This window comes from Sinocyclocheilus grahami, unplaced genomic scaffold (genome assembly GCF_001515645.1).
Source record: "Sinocyclocheilus grahami isolate Dianchi unplaced genomic scaffold, SAMN03320097.WGS_v1.1 scaffold639.1, whole genome shotgun sequence".
NCBI classification, from domain to species: domain Eukaryota; kingdom Metazoa; phylum Chordata; class Actinopteri; order Cypriniformes; family Cyprinidae; genus Sinocyclocheilus; species Sinocyclocheilus grahami.
Window position 1 is genome coordinate 515,922 of NW_015505818.1, and position 17,865 is coordinate 533,786.

At 37.2% G+C, this 17,865-nt stretch overlaps 2 protein-coding genes across 2 annotated transcripts in view; both read right to left on the reverse strand.

Moving 5' to 3' along the window:
* Window positions 1-992: 992 nt before the first annotated feature.
* LOC107558294 (activin receptor type-2B-like) lies at window positions 993-14,384 on the reverse strand. Its single transcript, XM_016241940.1, has 11 exons — window positions 13,925-14,384; window positions 9,547-9,754; window positions 8,237-8,346; window positions 7,896-8,047; window positions 7,160-7,303; window positions 6,908-7,051; window positions 6,120-6,265; window positions 5,139-5,253; window positions 4,343-4,481; window positions 2,579-2,709; window positions 993-2,047 (listed from the first exon to the last, which is right to left on the reverse strand). The coding sequence occupies exons 1-11, from the start codon at window positions 13,965-13,967 to the stop codon at window positions 1,853-1,855; spliced, it is 1,527 nt and encodes a 508-aa protein (XP_016097426.1). The 5' UTR covers window positions 13,968-14,384; the 3' UTR covers window positions 993-1,852.
* A 2,888-nt stretch (window positions 14,385-17,272) lies between these two features.
* LOC107558278 (gamma-crystallin N-A-like) overlaps window positions 17,273-17,865 on the reverse strand; it is a 4,123-nt gene continuing 3,530 nt past the window's right edge. The window contains exon 4 of the mRNA XM_016241910.1: window positions 17,273-17,661. Within this exon, the coding sequence (XP_016097396.1) occupies window positions 17,526-17,661 (136 nt within the window). The 3' untranslated portion in view covers window positions 17,273-17,525. The remainder of the gene's footprint in view (window positions 17,662-17,865) is intronic.

The window sequence follows — 17,865 nt, forward strand, 5'->3', positions numbered from 1 at the left end:
CACTGAGTACAAAAAGGACCTTGTGTGCTCTTGGAAGGTTGTGTAACAGTCATCAGATCGTCGTGTAGTCTCGATAAAACCCGAGGGTAGAGCATTTTGGATGGAGGTATTCATGGAGTGAAGGCAAAAAAAAACAACAACATAAAATGGCATTAAAACCGATGAGGTAACGTGTGCTCATTTCCCAGCAGTCTGAAACGATCCCCTGAATGCCCTCTGAGAGTTCGGTCTTCTCGCATTTGAGTTTTTTTTGTGTGTGCCTTCCTCTCGGAAGAGTACAGTAGATGAATGTGCTGGTGAAAGCGATCCAACGATGCAAGAAGAAATTAAAAACATAGTGATCAAATTAGCAGCAAAGTTCACATTTACTGGAGCGATGAACACAGTGGTTCGCAGTCCCTGATGTTTGGAGGTGGGCGTTCAGGTGCTGGACTCTTTGGGAGGAAGGTCCGTGTCGCTGTGGGACGTCATCATGGAGACCAGGCACTCCGAGGTAGACGTGTTGATTGTCTTTGAGATGGTGGAGATGCGCCTGCATTAAGAGAATAAAGCCTATACTAGGATAATTTAGATTTTTTTTTTCCAATTGCAACACATATTAGAATATAATTCATATTAGAAAAAAAAAATCACATTACTGTGGTGCAAAAAAAATCAACAACAAAAAAACATCCTTATTTTCATTACTGTGATGCAAGGAAAAATATATTATATTTGTAAAGCACATCTGTAAAAATAGTTAAAAAGGTAGTTTTCTTGTACCAAATTCCTTACACTAATATACATTAAATAAAAAAATACATGTGTGAAATTTTTCATTAAAATATTTGTTTTCCATTACGCTAATGATATGCTAAGATGTGCTTAACAGTTATGAAATAATGCCGCAATGCAATAAATTTTGGCCCTAAAAATAAGCTTAAAAAGTATAATTCAACATTTTTGATTTTAAGATGACTTATGACCCAGATTTTTCTTTGTGAGATTCACCATACTGCTGAGAACTATTGCTGTAAGAGTGAGCGGTCACACAATCACATGCACAGAGTTTACCTGAGTAGTGTAGCGGATAAACATCACACTTTCCTGATGCACCGAAACATTTAGCCGTGATTGAAATCAAACTTGTAACGCTGGTCTTCACGCGGCCGCAGAACTAATACTTCAACTGCAGCTCTTGTCACTCAGAAACAACGAACGCTGAAACACGCCAGCGGTGATGATGGCACGTCTGACTTCAGATACTTCAACATAAGCAGATGCTACATTAAAACCAATCCCGACGCTGTGAAAGGCAACTCGAATCATAACAGTCCCGCTGCCTTCAGTTTCCAGTGTCCCAGACAACTGCCGCCACTGTCGGAAATACGAAAAATAACATCCCACAAGACATTTCAAGGAAAAAAGGGTACATTAAAACTACACTAAAATTCACTGAGTACAAAAAGGACCTTGTGTGCTCTTGGAAGGTTGTGTAACAGTCATCAGATCGTCGTGTAGTCTCGATAAAACCCGAGGGTAGAGCATTTTGGATGGAGGTATTCATGGAGTGAAGGCAAAAAAAAACAACAACATAAAATGGCATTAAAACCGATGAGGTAACGTGTGCTCATTTCCCAGCAGTCTGAAACGATCCCCTGAATGCCCTCTGAGAGTTCGGTCTTCTCGCATTTGAGTTTTTTTTGTGTGTGCCTTCCTCTCGGAAGAGTACAGTAGATGAATGTGCTGGTGAAAGCGATCCAACGATGCAAGAAGAAATTAAAAACATAGTGATCAAATTAGCAGCAAAGTTCACATTTACTGGAGCGATGAACACAGTGGTTCGCAGTCCCTGATGTTTGGAGGTGGGCGTTCAGGTGCTGGACTCTTTGGGAGGAAGGTCCGTGTCGCTGTGGGACGTCATCATGGAGACCAGGCACTCCGAGGTAGACGTGTTGATTGTCTTTGAGATGGTGGAGATGCGCTCCTCCACACAGCCTGCGGACAGCCGTGCCTCTGCGTCGTGGTCCCAGCACTCCTCGATGGTCTCACATAACTGGCCCAAACCCTGACGAAACCACAGAGAAAGAGGTCCAAATAAAGCCTCAGATTTTAAAAGGATTTCTACATTGTTAGAATTAATTTGAGAATTTTATAGGACCAGAATATATAGGCAATGTAATTCAAAACTGTGATAAAAAAATTGAGGCTGCACAATTTGTCTAAATTGTTTGGCTATTTTATTATTATTGTTATTATTGATACTAAATAAAAATAATTACCGAATAAAACATTGTTAGTAGGGCTGCACAATTTTCCCAAAATTCTGTGATTATACATCAATATGACACTATCAATAATAATAATATAATTTTTTATTATTACATAAACAAATAAAATATAATAAAATACAAATATAAAAATTACAAAAAAAAAACAATTTGAAATATTGCTATTCTAACATTCCACTTTACATTAAAAAACTGCAACTGTAAAATTACAATACTAATATTAATGGCGGTCTTCATTATTTTCAAATGTTAAACTGCAGGGAGACCTTCTCTTTTGTTGATAAGCACTTCTAAAAGTACATTCTCACCGGATGCTTGATCCAACAGTCTTTAAAAACGGGCCGCATCTTCTTGTGGACCACCACATCTTGAAGGTCTTCCAGTGAAAGATGTTGGCCCACCTCTTCCTCAAAGGGCAGCTGATACTCACCTACAGGACCTGAGTGAGACAGCAACAGCATTAACTGTCTCACACACACGATACACAGGCATGTGGAGTAAAATTACAATACTGATATTTATGGCCATCTTAATCTTTTTGGGAAGAAAACTGCAGGGAGACTTAAAAAAAAAACAACTTCTCTTTTGTTGGTTTATAAATGATTCTCAAAACAAAAAAAAATGGGGTAAGCATGTTCCACTGTATTTTCAGTTTGTTTAGAGCTATTTCATAGTTCACATGGGTCATACTTCACAGGTCAGAATACATGGAAATCCATAATTATACAGAAATTTAAAAAAAAAAAGAATCACATCCCTGAATATATAGGCAGAGCTTTTAGACTTCCATTGTCAATAAATAAATAAAACTACTTAAAATGTTCAAATATTAAGCCTCGTACACACTGGGACGATTATCGTGCGCGCTTATCGCCAACGTTTTTCGACGCATCTTTTGTGTTCATACCCAAGAGATTTTCGCAGGCGATGAGCCGAGTGAATGTGCAAATTCACTCCCTGACATTAGATGGCGATTAATGAAAAACAGAAATAACTGTTAATATCGAATCCTATTTGATCTGCAATTCCTCTCCATAACAACTCCCTCTTATCGAGATTTTTGTAGTCGCTGTCGCGTTTGTCATAAAGCCCTTTGTGTTCAGACAACAATTAGACCAGCAGCTCTACATTCATCTTGCCTCGATGCATCTTCTTGGTCTGCTTACTTCCTCTTTGTCGTTAGGTATCAATGTGTGCTCGGCAAGACCCTTTTGTGCTTGAGCGCCACCAAGTTGTGTTTTACTGTAACTTCAGCAGCTCCAGGCACGTGAACAAAAGCGCCAATCTCATTGGTCAGCCAGTTTTTAACGCGGCGCGTCAAACCAAAAAAACTTGCGTTTTGCTCTTCGGTGTGCACACTCACATTGGCACCCTTTGTTTAGTCACGAGGCGTTAAACGTCGGCGATAATACCCAAGAGATTTTCGCAGGCGATGAGCCGAGTGAATGTGCAAATTCACTCCCTGACATTAGATGGCGATTAATGAAAAACAGAAATAACTGTTAATATCGAATCCTATTTGATCTGCAATTCCTCTCCATAACAACTCCCTCTTATCGAGATTTTTGTAGTCGCTGTCGCGTTTGTCATAAAGCCCTTTGTGTTCAGACAACAATTAGACCAGCAGCTCTACATTCATCTTGCCTCGATGCATCTTCTTGGTCTGCTTACTTCCTCTTTGTCGTTAGGTATCAATGTGTGCTCGGCAAGACCCTTTTGTGCTTGAGCGCCACCAAGTTGTGTTTTACTGTAACTTCAGCAGCTCCAGGCACGTGAACAAAAGCGCCAATCTCATTGGTCAGCCAGTTTTTAACGCGGCGCGTCAAACCAAAAAAACTTGCGTTTTGCTCTTCGGTGTGCACACTCACATTGGCACCCTTTGTTTAGTCACGAGGCGTTAAACGTCGGCGATAATCGCGCGTGATATTTGTCCAGGTGTGAACAAGCCTTTATGGTGTGTAGATGTGAGAAGCAACTCATTTACTCATGTTATTATATAACACGTTACTCCCAGGAAAGTACATTCATGTGCACACACACACTGGGAGATCCATATGTTTGTGCAGACTCACCATCGGAGGCGGTGCAACGAGACACCAGCTCCCACAGCACCAGACCTAGAGCGTACATGTCGATCCTTAGGAAGGCATCCCTTTGGAAATTAATGGCCCCCTCCAGCACCTCTGGAGCCATGTAACGCCGAGTTCCCACCTGCGGCAGGACAGAAAACACAAACAGTGATTCACTAGACACAGTTTGGGGACCATCTTAATGTGCTTCAAATTTACACTTATTTGAACTTAAAATGGCTAAATAGCATTTATTCAGCAGATGCTTTTATTCAAAGCCACATACAAATAAGGAACGTCACAAGCTCTTTATTATAAGAGCAGCAATGTTTACAGTACAGTGCCAAGTATAAGACTAGTTTTAGAATATGAAGCAGCACAACTGTTTTCATCATTGATGATAATAAATGTTTCTTGAGCAGCAAATCAGAATGATTTCTGAAGGATCATGTGACACTGAAGACTGGAGTAATGATGCTGAAATTTCAGCTTTGCATCACAGGAATAAATTACATTTAAAAAAAATATTACAACAGTAACAGTTATTTTAAATTGTTATAATATTTCACAATATTACTTTTTTTTTTACGGCATTTTTGATCAAATAAATGCAGCTTTGGTGAGCATAAGAGACTTTAATTTTACCAACCCAAATCTGAACAGTAGTGTTTCTTGGTACAGAAGGATTTGTTTTTTTTAGGTAACTTCAGGGCATGCATTCAGATATTTTGCATGGACATAAAGAAGCAGCTGGACTGAGATGTAGTCAAAGGCTTGGCTTCATCTTTGAGACACTCACCTGGCCGTGTGTATCTCCAGGCGGTTTCCCAGGCTCAAAGCGGACAGCCAACCCAAAGTCTGCAATCACTGCGGTCAAATCCATCTTGAGCAGGACATTCTTACTCTTGAAATCTCTGCAAAACACAAACCTCAAATCACCCAATGTCTACAGACTTCCTCTTGCGTATGACTACACAGCAAGAGCATTAAAGGTGCAGTAGGAGATCTTGGAAAATGCTAACTTTAGCCTGATAGCGGACGTCCCACCCTCCCTGCAATCGCCGTCCAAAGCCATGCCCCCTGAATGCATTTACGCTCACAGACCAGAGACAACATTACTACAATAGGCTACATCAGCGGTTCCCAATTCCATGTTCCGAAGTGAAGTAAACTTCAACGGATTTCCCCCGCTCAGAGAGTAGGGAGCAATGAACACTGTGCAGGGATCATATCGATCGGAACACAGTTCATGCACGTAGCTCACTTCTAACGCGCTGGCGCAAGGACTGGATTAACCGCTGGGCTACATCATGTGTCATTCACCGGTGAGAAATCTTTAAAAGTACTACAATACCAGGAAGGAAGATCTGGTTGTTGATGTTTACCTGCCATCCTCGCTCTGTCTGCAGTCTGCACAGCGTGCGTAAACGCGCTGATGACGTATCCTGTCTGCGCGAACAGGGTGCGCAGAGGTATGCTAATACATACCTGACATGTAGGTAGGAAACCGAGCGTTTTGATTGGATGACCATTTCTGAATCTGAACCTACGCCTTCCACAAAATATATATAAAGACAAATACATTTAGACCACTTAACTTAATGATTGCTATCGAGATGTGAAGAGACTTTCAACCAGCATAACAAAAAATGTTTCTGAAGACAATCACCTATTGCACCTTTAATATTTACAAATGTATTTTAAAAGTGCACATCAAATGCTCAAAGATCAGGTTCCTTCCAGATCTGTATCGCTGTTGTAAAAGCTACGGCTCATGTACCTGTGTGCGATGGCGGGTTTGGGTCCCTCTGCTCGATAAGGAAGGTCTTCATGAAGGTATGCCAGGCCTCGGGACATACTTGCTGAAATATGGCACAACTGAGGCCAGCTCACCGGGTTCCCCTTCAGGTAATCCGTTAGCGAACCCTGCAATGCATACAGTTAGGGTTTTTGATAAAGATTATGCCATTTTTTTTATTAAATAAAATACATTTTAACTGAAATATCTATTAATAAAAAATAAAAAAATAAAAAAAAATAATAATATTGTTTCTAAGAAAACATTTCTCATTTTCATTTACTAGCTTGATGTACTAAGAAAACTAAAAAAAAAAACACTATTTAGACAAAAATATATATTTTTTAAATTACAAAAACAAAAAATGCCAAAATGTTAACTAAAATTTAAATAATGGAAAACATGGAAATAAAATCTAATTCCGATTATCCAAAGCCACTTACAAATATGAATCACCACAAGCAGTTTACCATAAGAGCAACCATATTTTCAGTACACAATGGCAAGTTTCAAGTATAAGACAGATTAGCCTAGTGTTTCTTTAAATTTGCAATTATATTTTTTAACTAAGTGCTGATTATTGTTGGTTTTTATTTATTCATTCTGAAATGATGCACCTGAATACCAACAATTAATATTTATAAGCATGTCTTGAGACACAACTGTTTTTAATTGGTGCATATTTAAAACATTATTTGGTCCATTTCACCCCACAATAAGGTTTAGTTATTTCTCTAGGGACATTTGGGGAACAATAAACCCTCACTGACCCTCTCGTGGAATTCTGTGACCAGCCACAACTCCATCTGTAGGTTTGTGCCGCGTTTTTCTGCCGAGATGTAGTGCAGAATATTCTCATGTTTAAAACCCTCGGTGAGGTAAATGTCTGTTTCGTTTTGCCACGACTGCTTGTCCTGTTAATAAACACGTTATTTCAGAATCAAGCACCATGCACACAAAATTAATTTGAGAAAAGACACACAAGCAATCCTCTTTTCAAAGTGCATGAATGTAATATTTACCTGGATGGGAAATATTTTCACCGCCACATATTCACTCAGTAACTGGGCCTTCCACACGCAGCCAAAGCGTCCTCTGGCCTTCAACTCCAGCAACTGCAGCGGCTTCAGGCCAACCAGAGGAGATGGTGGAGGAAGACCAGCATCCTAATCAAGAGAATCCAAATAAGGCTCATTTAAAAACACAGACAATAAACAGTATCTGATGAGCAGTACAAGTTAATCAAAGCAACATAAAAGGACATGTAGAGTGTGTGGTAAAAATGTGATATTTGGGACTAAATTACATCTAACTGCAAAATATACATTAAAAATCTTTTCAACAATCACTCATCTGAAAGAAAACTACAAGCATAACCCAATAATAATCTTAGGGTTTAAACTAAAGCATAGGGTCGCTTAAATTTTTTACATGTTTTTGAAAAGTCTCTTATGCTCACCAAGGCAGCATTTATTTTACCATAAATACAGTAAAGATTGTAATATTGTGAAATATTATTATAATTAAAAATAAAAAATTTTTATGTGAATATATGTTAACATGTAATTTATTCCTGAGAGTCAAAGCTGAATTTTCAGCATCATTACTCTTCAGTGTCACAAGATCCTTCAGAAATCATTCTAATATGCTGATTTGCTCCTCAAGAAACATTTCTGATTATTATCAATGTTGAAAACCGGTGTGCTGCTTCATATTTTTGTGAACACTGTTATACAAAGATATCCATAGTTGTCAGACCTGGCCGATGTCGACATGTCTGTAGGGTGGTTTTCGTTGGTGGTACGTCCAGCAGGCCAGCACCAGGGCCAGACAGAGAATGGCGAAAGGAAGAAGAGAATAAACCAGCACACCCAACAGAGATGGCCCCGGCTGAGGAGGCTGGATCTTTACTGGGAGAAAACACACAACATTACGTCAGCAATAACAGATGAGGAACATAATCAGGTGTAAAGTAAAACATATGAAGCCATTATAAAATTACCCAGCTTTGGCTGAGCATCAATTTTACATGAATGCACCAACTCTTGTATCTACCATCACCATCATGGCTGTGAGGTGACATATGGAGGTTGGTTTACCTGCAGGAGCGATGGCTTCTGGCAGGTGTGCGAACTTCTCATTGCAATAGTTTCCTTCACAGCAGCAGAAGAACACCTGCGGACTCTCCTCCGTAGCCACACACTCCTGTCTACACACACACACACACACACACACACACACACACACACACACACAGAGAGAGAGAGAGAGAGAGAGAGACAACAGTGATGAAAGCAGTGGATCTAAAATTAGTCGCTGTAAAACGGCACAGACTGATGAGTTCTTAACTGAAGGAATTGCTAAATTAGAGAAATAAATCTAAATGTAGTAACTTTGATGTCTGCAAGGAAACCACAAAGCACACCGTCGTTTTCAGCCGTTCAAAACAGTTTGCATGTTTACAATCCTCAGTGATCAGTGTCTAATGTGACCCACATTTGCATGTTTTCACTTGAGAGAATCTGGGAAATTGCTGGTTTCAGAGCCATTAACCATTAAAGGGACACTCCACACAAAATTGAAAATTCTGTTATCATTTACATCAGCTTATTATTCTTGTGCTGAAAAGCTATTCAAGCACTTTTATTTTCCAAATAGTTTGATGATTTTATTTACAAATATCATAAGCATGAGTTGATTGATATGAGGTCAGTTAGATTTTAATACTTGAAGAAATTAGTACTTTTATTCAGCAAGGATGCATTAAATTGATTAAAAGTGACAGTAAAGAAATTTATAATATTTACAATAAATGCTGTTCTTTTAAACCTTCGATTCATCAAAGAACCCTGAAGAAACTTTGTATCATGTTTTCACAACAATATGAAGCAGCACAAATGTTTTCGACATTGATAATAATCAGAAATGTTTCTTGAGCAGCAAATCAGCATATTAGGATGTTTTCTGAAGGATCATGTGACACTGAAGACTGGAGGAATGATGCTGAAAATTCAGCTTTGCATCACAGGAATAAATTACATTCTAAAATATATTAAAACAGAAAACAGTTATTTTAAATTGTAATAATATATCTGTTTGTACTGTATTTTTGATCAAATAAATGCAGCTTTGGGGGATATAAGATACTTAAAATATTCAAAAATCTTACTGACCACACACTTGGTCAAACAATAGTGTATGTTTAAATAACTTCTGACCGTTACATCCAATGAAGCTTGTAATACGTAAAGATGTTCAATTAAACAATTTTGGATTTTAAAACGTTCTTAAATCTAGAAGCAAAACTTGAAAACAAAGATTGTGATGTGAACATTTGTTTGGCACCATATCAATGAAAAAGGTAGCCGAATCAAACAGTGCCATTATATAAAGGAGGTTTTGATGTTACCTGTCATAACAGTTGAAGTCGTCGAGCCAGCAGCCTTTTCTGACCAGGCGGATGGTTCCGGTCGAGTTCAACCAGGAGGCGTAACAGTGCAGCCTCTTGTCTTTCTCCCCCTCACACCTCTCAAAACCGCTCTGATTGGTTTTCTCCGTCCGCCAGTTATCATTGTAGTAGACGCACTCTCTAGTCTCCACCTCTGCCTGACTGCCTCCTGACAGAAAACACAGAATAGGAGCAGATTAAAACAAGCATTTTCTTTACCAAACAGTTGTTGGTAGCCATTGATTGCCATAGTATGGAAAAAAAAAATACTATGGAAGTCAATGGCCATCAACATTCTTCAAAATATCTTCTTTTGTGTTCAGCAGAAGAAAGAAACGCATACAGGTTTGGAACAACATGAGGGTGAGTAAATGATGACAATTTTCATTTTGAGGTGGACTATCGCTTTATGCACAGTATTTACATTAAACAAGTGCATTAGAAAACAAAATATGCAAACGAATGATGCATTGCAAATGATTTGAAACAAATGAAAAAATGTTTTACTTGTGCATCTTTAAAATATATGCTAACAAGTTTGATATTTTGTTATGCATGAGACATTAAAAGTGTGGCTGCTTTTGTGGTTGGATTTATCTAGGTATTAGTCAACAAATAACTACACAAACATTTTCAGTCGCAAACGATTTTATAAGATCACAAGCAACATTTACCTGTCAATCAAAACCTAATGAGATGTTTAAACCCCCTTATCAGGATGTGATAAGTGCCATATTCAGAAAAGAAACACCCACAACAGAACAACAGACAGCAGAATGGAGTTAAGGATGTCTACTACGAAGTATATGTATGCAATGAATATAACGGTAAACATTCAGTATTAACGCCTGTTTAGCTGATGTGTGCGAGCTGATGAGCAAAGCACGCTGAGTGGATTGAGCGCGCGGCAGCGCAGATGTGATCTTTCTCACAGACATCACTGGAAAGTTTGTAGTTCGGGAGGATATGTCAAAAACAAGTAAGTTAAACAATGCACAAGTTACTTAACGGTAGGGAGACAGAGAGAGAGAGCACGCACTTCTGTTGTGTGATCTTTGATGTTCAGTCACTTAGCACACGCATCATTTGGATTCAAACTAAATCGTAAAAATAAGACCATTTATAGGGGCATTCACTATAAACATCATTTACTTTCAACCTTAGGCATACACGACTTTCTGGCGAAAGTGAAACTAACAGCCTGTGTGAAATGCGTTAGGCTGTACTATTCTGCATCAGTACAAATACCTGCACGCGTTGCGCGCTTTGCTTGCTTGAGTGTTTCTGCATTATATGAGTGGCTTAGTAATATAAATCGCAGCACGTTTCAGATGAAAAAACGCGACTTCTATCTCTGAAAATATCACAGTTAGGAGATTTATAACGAGTGGTTCCCTGCATTATTACAGCAAAGCGCGTGATTACAGTACTAAGCCGCTGCAATGGAGCAGCTCTAATGCTATTAAATTATTTTAGAGTGATAAAACTAGCGGTTTCTCCAGTAACGGCTGTAATCAAAGCAGCTCCGCTCATGAACGCTACTTTATCAGATCAAATGAAAATGCCATCGAAACTTTTCTGAAGACAGTCGGTTCCCTTCAGACATACATTCATATAAAACACCCGCGCCGTGTTAACGTGCAGTGCTCATGTTTATTCAACGAAGTCAAACGGCACAAATAAATCAATGTATGGGAAACTGGTAATGTATATCGAAATATCGGAAATGTGTTTAAAAATCATATTACCGTTATTGAAAAATATTATATCGCGATACATAATTATTGTCCAGCCCTAGCCTGTCCCTTTAAATTTGACGTATATCCTCTGGCCAGCCATCCCCTCTGCAAACGTGACCCCACCTACTCACTAAAGCACCCAGGATCAAGAGAGATGGGGCTACAGAAGCTTTAGCACCAGAGCCCATGTTATGAGTTGACGTTCATCATGCTTTTAATGACTAAACACTCACTGATAGATCAATGTATGGCTTCTTTGTCACTAATACTGGGTGTCACATGATAAGAGTGAATTAATTACAACAGCAGTCCCCTACTTAAAACCCACAGCACTCCGCTTTCCTCATTCACACACACACACACACACACACACACACACACACACACACACACACACACAAAGAATAAGTGAATTTCTAAGATCCCCTGTGGTGCGCTTTCACGCCGAAGCACCCAGATTTTACCTTTCTTAACCCTGTCACCACCCCGCAGCTGACACACACACACACACACACACACACACACACACACACAGATCTAGGGGTGTATCAAAGTCTCTTTTGTTTTGAGGGGGTTTCCTCCTCACAGTGACCCGTAAGGGACTCCATTACAAATCAGCTTTCAGGATAAGAAGATCTCCTCACTGTTCCCATAAAACAATGATCAAAATCAATACATCAACATCAATAACTGAACAAAGCACAATGCTTTGTCTGCTGGTCAAATAAACAGACTGGACTAAAAGTGAAATCGAAAATAGAAACATAAAAGGGAAGTTTTTAATATATTTGACGCACAACAACAACAAAAATAGTATATAAGTAAAAGTAAGTATAAGTGTGTGTGGATATATATATATATATATATATATATATATATTAAGTCAATAAAATAACAGACAAAATAAAAATAAATAAAAAGAAAAGGACATTTCTAAACTTCTATTATTTTGTTTTTATTGATTTATTTTGGCTCATTCTCTTTTTCTTTTTTACACAAGTTGGCCTGATGCTTTTATTATACCCGAATAATATTTTAACCAACTTCTGTCACTTAAACCAAAGTCCAATGTATTATTAATATGCCCTAATCTTTATTTGCCTTGTCTTTTTTAATACAACTTAGTGCTCAACCCATTATTATTAATAACCATTTGTTATTAATATTAACATTTTTGTTTAACCATTTATTTGTTCTTTACTGTGTCTTTCTGACACATTAAAACCAATGATCAACTTTTTATATTTTATTATGATTTGGATATATTTGAAATATTGACACCACTGGCACTGAACCTGATAGATAAAATAGTATTTGTATTTTTATTACAACTCATTTTGTTTAAATTGTGTTAAAGTGCACTACTGTTTTGAATAATAAACTAATCTAAAAAAAATGCTTTAAATATTAAATAAATGTGCCTTTTGGCAGGTGATGTTTGTCCACATATTATTACAACCAAGGATTAAACGCACTGACCATATATAAAGGCAACAATCCCAGCCACCTAAAGAAATTATAAATGCTTAGTATTTTATATCTAAAATGTCTTATAAACCTGCAATGAAAACATGAGGTGAAACCGTAAGTTATTGTTTTGTGGAGAGCAATGGTTTCAGCAAATCAGCTGTTTTACTTTTGTTCTTTGTGCCCACGATGCCTTTAAACATCCAGAAATATCACACAAGCAACTATAAAACAACCTACTCGAGCTGGATCAAACCTAAATAACGAAATATATCAAAACACCCACGTGAGTTAAAAGAATGAACAACTAATTCGGGTTACACTGAGGCCAACACTCAGCGGATTTGTTTGGTAACGCTGGCTGTGTCTCCAAACCTAGCGCGCTGCCTACATGGGTAGCATTAAGTGCTTCACTTGCAAACTAGCATGCTGTCTAGATAGGCTTATTTGTATTTTTATTACAACTCATTTTGTTTAAATTGTGTTAAAGTGCACTACTGTTTTGAATAATAAACTAATCTAAAAAAATGCTTTAAATATTAAATAAATGTGCCTTTTGGCAGGTGATGTTTGTCCACATATTATTACAACCAAGGATTAAACGCACTGACCATATATAAAGGCAACAATCCCAGCCACCTAAAGAAATTATAAATGCTTAGTATTTTATATCTAAAATGTCTTATAAACCTGCAATGAAAACATGAGGTGAAACCGTAAGTTATTGTTTTGTGGAGAGCAATGGTTTCAGCAAATCAGCTGTTTTACTTTTGTTCTTTGTGCCCACGATGCCTTTAAACATCCAGAAATATCACACAAGCAACTATAAAACAACCTACTCGAGCTGGATCAAACCTAAATAACGAAATATATCAAAACACCCACGTGAGTTAAAAGAATGAACAACTAATTCGGGTTACACTGAGGCCAACACTCAGCGGATTTGTTTGGTAACGCTGGCTGTGTCTCCAAACCTAGCGCGCTGCCTACATGGGTAGCATTAAGTGCTTCACTTGCAAACTAGCATGCTGTCTAGATAGGCATCGTGACTAGGTTTAGTAACACAGCCAGCCACACAAGATACTATCGTTTTGATTGAAGATGAACCAAATCTCTGTAAACGAACGCCTCACCTGTGCACCAGACGAGTGCAAAAGTCAGCCAGGTAACAAACATGTTCCTTCCCTCGAGGTGCCTGGCGATAAATGTTGTCCTTTATGCCGTGAAAGCATTTAAGAATGAGATGAAACACATGAACGCGAAGGAGCCGCGGGCCTGCACGCAATTCTTCACCGCTACAATAACGACACAATGTATCCCTCAGAAGAAGCGCGCCGGTCGGAAAGAAAGTCCCTGCTGCCTCAAACAGTCTGACCGGACAGCAGCAGCAGCAAAGACGAGCTCTCGGTGGGTGCGTGAGTTTGGACGCTTGGAGTAGAAGCGAAGCCCCCTTGTGTGTGTTTCTCCCCCTCTGCCGGGGCAGTTGGAGGGGGCAGAAGGGACTGACATGCGAAAAGCTGAACGCCGTCCAAAATGGCTCCTGCGAGCCACAGCAGCGGTGCCAGCGGGAAACCCGGATGTTCATCAGGGCCACTGGACTCACTGCTGCTTCATCATCAGTCCAATGAAAGCAATACAGTCAAGAGAAATAGTAATAAACGTACTATACGCTTGAATTGCGACTGAGCTATTTACAGTACATTAAATCAGATACAAATCATCCTAAACTTGAAAAATAATATTAACTTTTAATATTTTAATTATATTTCCTCCATTGTATTATTTAAAAATACATAAAAATTAAACTGGAGCCACTGGAGAATATTAATATCACACCCTAATCAAAGCTCATAAATAAATAAATAACAGACAATTTAATTATTTTAACAGGCTACTATTTTAAAATACATTTGTGTATACATGCTGCTTCATCACTGGCCCAAAATATCTGAAATGTAGCCTATTTACATTATTTACGTAAATATCTGAAATATAGACTATAACATTAAAGTAACATGTAATGTGCAAATGTGTACAAAATGTTTACTAAAATGAAAAAAGTAACAAATAAATTAATTTAATTTGATTAAAAACATAAACAATTAAACAGTGTGGACTTTGTAGATGATTAATGTTACATGTAAAACTCATAATAATAATAATAATAATAATAATAATAATAATAAAATGGTCTAATATTGAACAACAGAAAATTATACAATTTTAGCAGTCCACTATTTTAAAATATATTTAAATATGTAAAATATAAAATAACAAATATAATAAAATGATATAATAATTAAATAATAAATATAATTTAATTTAATTTTAAAATATATATGATGGACTTTTGGATACATCCTGTTTCATCACTGGCCTGAAATATCTGAAATATAACTGGTTTATTAGTCTAAAGCATTCAAATAAAATAGAACAAATTATGTGCTTGATTTATTATATTATTTAAAATACAATAAAATTAAAATGAATTGTGGATTTTGGATACAAGTAATGGCACATCCCACTCAAAATAATAATAATAATTAAATATTGTCCCAAAAACCTGAACAACAAACAATTATACTACTTTAATAGTTAGATATGATGGGCTTTTTACATCGTATGGTCTAAATGAGTAAAATCAAATACTACAGATGTGCTCATTTGCACTATTTAAACTATATGTTGTATGTATTTTAAAACACATTAAAATTAACCCTACTTTACCACTGGACTCAAATATAAAATGTCTAAAGCTAAAGTAAAAATAAAATTAACATGTCTGTGTTCAATTTGGGTTCAGTTGTACTGTTCAAACTGTGCTCTTTTAGACTGACCAAACATGTCACCTGGTACTAAACCACATTATTTTATGACCTGAAAGTTTCAAATCTTTAGTGAAGCAGTCAGTGCTGATCTTGGGCATGTCAGCCGTTTCTTCTCTACAACCAATCGACGACACAAAGAGTGAGAGAAACCCCTAGCGCTGCTCGACCCCAGAGGTCACGGCTTTGTCCGTTCTGTTCCCCCCCGCTAACAAAAACTTCAGAGGGTCACATTCCTCCCCCAGACCCCCGGATACTCAGCTGTCACGAACAAACCCAGGATATTCCCCTCTCACAGACTTTCCAATACAAAGACTCGCACTGTTGTCCAAGTGAGGAGCAAACAGGGCCACAGTGTTTTTGAGTTACCTTGAGCTTAAACGAGCTGCTCAGAGAAGATGCTGTGAAGTGAACGAAAGATAGAACATGCATCTGATTCCAAAAAGTTCACAACAGGTGTCAAATCTATTTTAAAGGAAAGTTGACCCCCCCCCCAAATTTTTTTTTTGACAATTTACTCATCCTTAGGACACCCAAGAGGTGTATGAGTTTGTTTCTTCATCAGAACAGATTTAGAGATATTTAGCATTGCATCACTTGCTCAGCAATGGATGCTCTGCAGTGAATGGGTGCCGTCAGAAAGAGAGTCCAAACAGCTGATAAAAACATCACAATAATCCACAAGTAATCCACACCACTCCAGTCCATCAGTTAACATCCTGTGAAGTTAAAAGCTGTATGTTTGTAAGAAAACACTTCTTCTTGAAACACTTCTTGAAAAAGTCTTCTTGTCTGAATTAGGAGAGAAATATGCACAGATCAAGCACACTTTACAAGTAAAAACAGCACATTTTCAGTAAATTATTAGTTTTGGGTGCACTATTCCTTTAAGCAATCATGTTTTATTGTTGTATTATTTGTATAGTATTGTAGTATTTATTATTATTTAGGTTTACCTTTTATTTGTATATTTTTACATTTTAGTAATGTGCTTTTTGTCATTTTTATTGTTTTTTAAGTTTCTATTTAGCTTTAATTTATATATACATTTTTTTTTGTTTGTTTTTCATCTAATATTAAATATTTTATTTTATTTCAGCTTTATTTAAATATACAAAAATGATTTTTAATAGTTTTAGTTTTAGATTTAGTTACCAATAACAACACTTCAAGTGACAAATTCATAATATCCTATATGCATATGCATTGTTTTTGCAATACATTTTTAAACGTAGGAAGGAAGAGGTATTTGCGATATCAAAAGTTTGTCACATTACCTTGTGAATAGATTTGAATTATAACAGAACTGGCAAAATGTGGGTGGTGTTCTGCATGGCTTTTAGTGTGTTGCTATGCAGTTGTTAGGTGGTTTTTACATGTGGATAATTAGGGTGGATAATTCATACTCTTCAGCAAGTAAACACTTAACATTTCTAAAATTTCTGCGTATGTGTTGCAATGCATATGTGTTTTTGCAGAGAAGTGCGTGTATCAAAAATATTAAAGCATGTGTTTAAGGTATATTTGGTTATGTATGTTTAGAGGTAACTGGGAAAGCTTTCTTTGAAAAAAAAAAAGTGTGTTTTTTTAATAACATGTCAGTGAATGTTTGGAAATCTGAAAGAGAGAGAGATAGAGAGAGAACAGCATCTTCTTCACAATTCACTTTTATTTCAACTCATTGCCTCAATACAAATACAAAATAAAACATACAAGAATATTTCTGTGCTAATTGCATTTTCTTCTCAAATAACTGATTTATCATTGAAATTCCATAAAGATAAAAAGCACATAGCTGTGTGATTCAGTAATATAAATCAAAGTTCAGGTTCATTTGGTTTATCATTTGGGGTATACTTTGAAACATTGATTTTCCTTTGAGAGTGAGGCTGTTTTGGGATGTAAAAGTTTAGAAATAGTTAACCACCCTGCAGATAGACTGGATGTTGGGATCCTCAGCTTGCCAATCCATAAATGAGCAGTAGTTTCCTCTTTCCACAACGTACATGCGGCCACGATAGTTCGGCTCCTCGTACATGACCCAACTAAACCGGTGGAGAGAAAGAAACATTTGATTTATTATTCATTTTATTTGCAATTGGCTCTCCTGTGTGAATGACATTAAAAATGGATGACCGCTGTTGCATTTGTGCATCATTTAAATTGCATTATTTTAGGCTGCAATTTTTCACTCAATAAATGCAAAATGCATGAGTTAAAGGTGACATATCATGAAAATCTGACTTTTC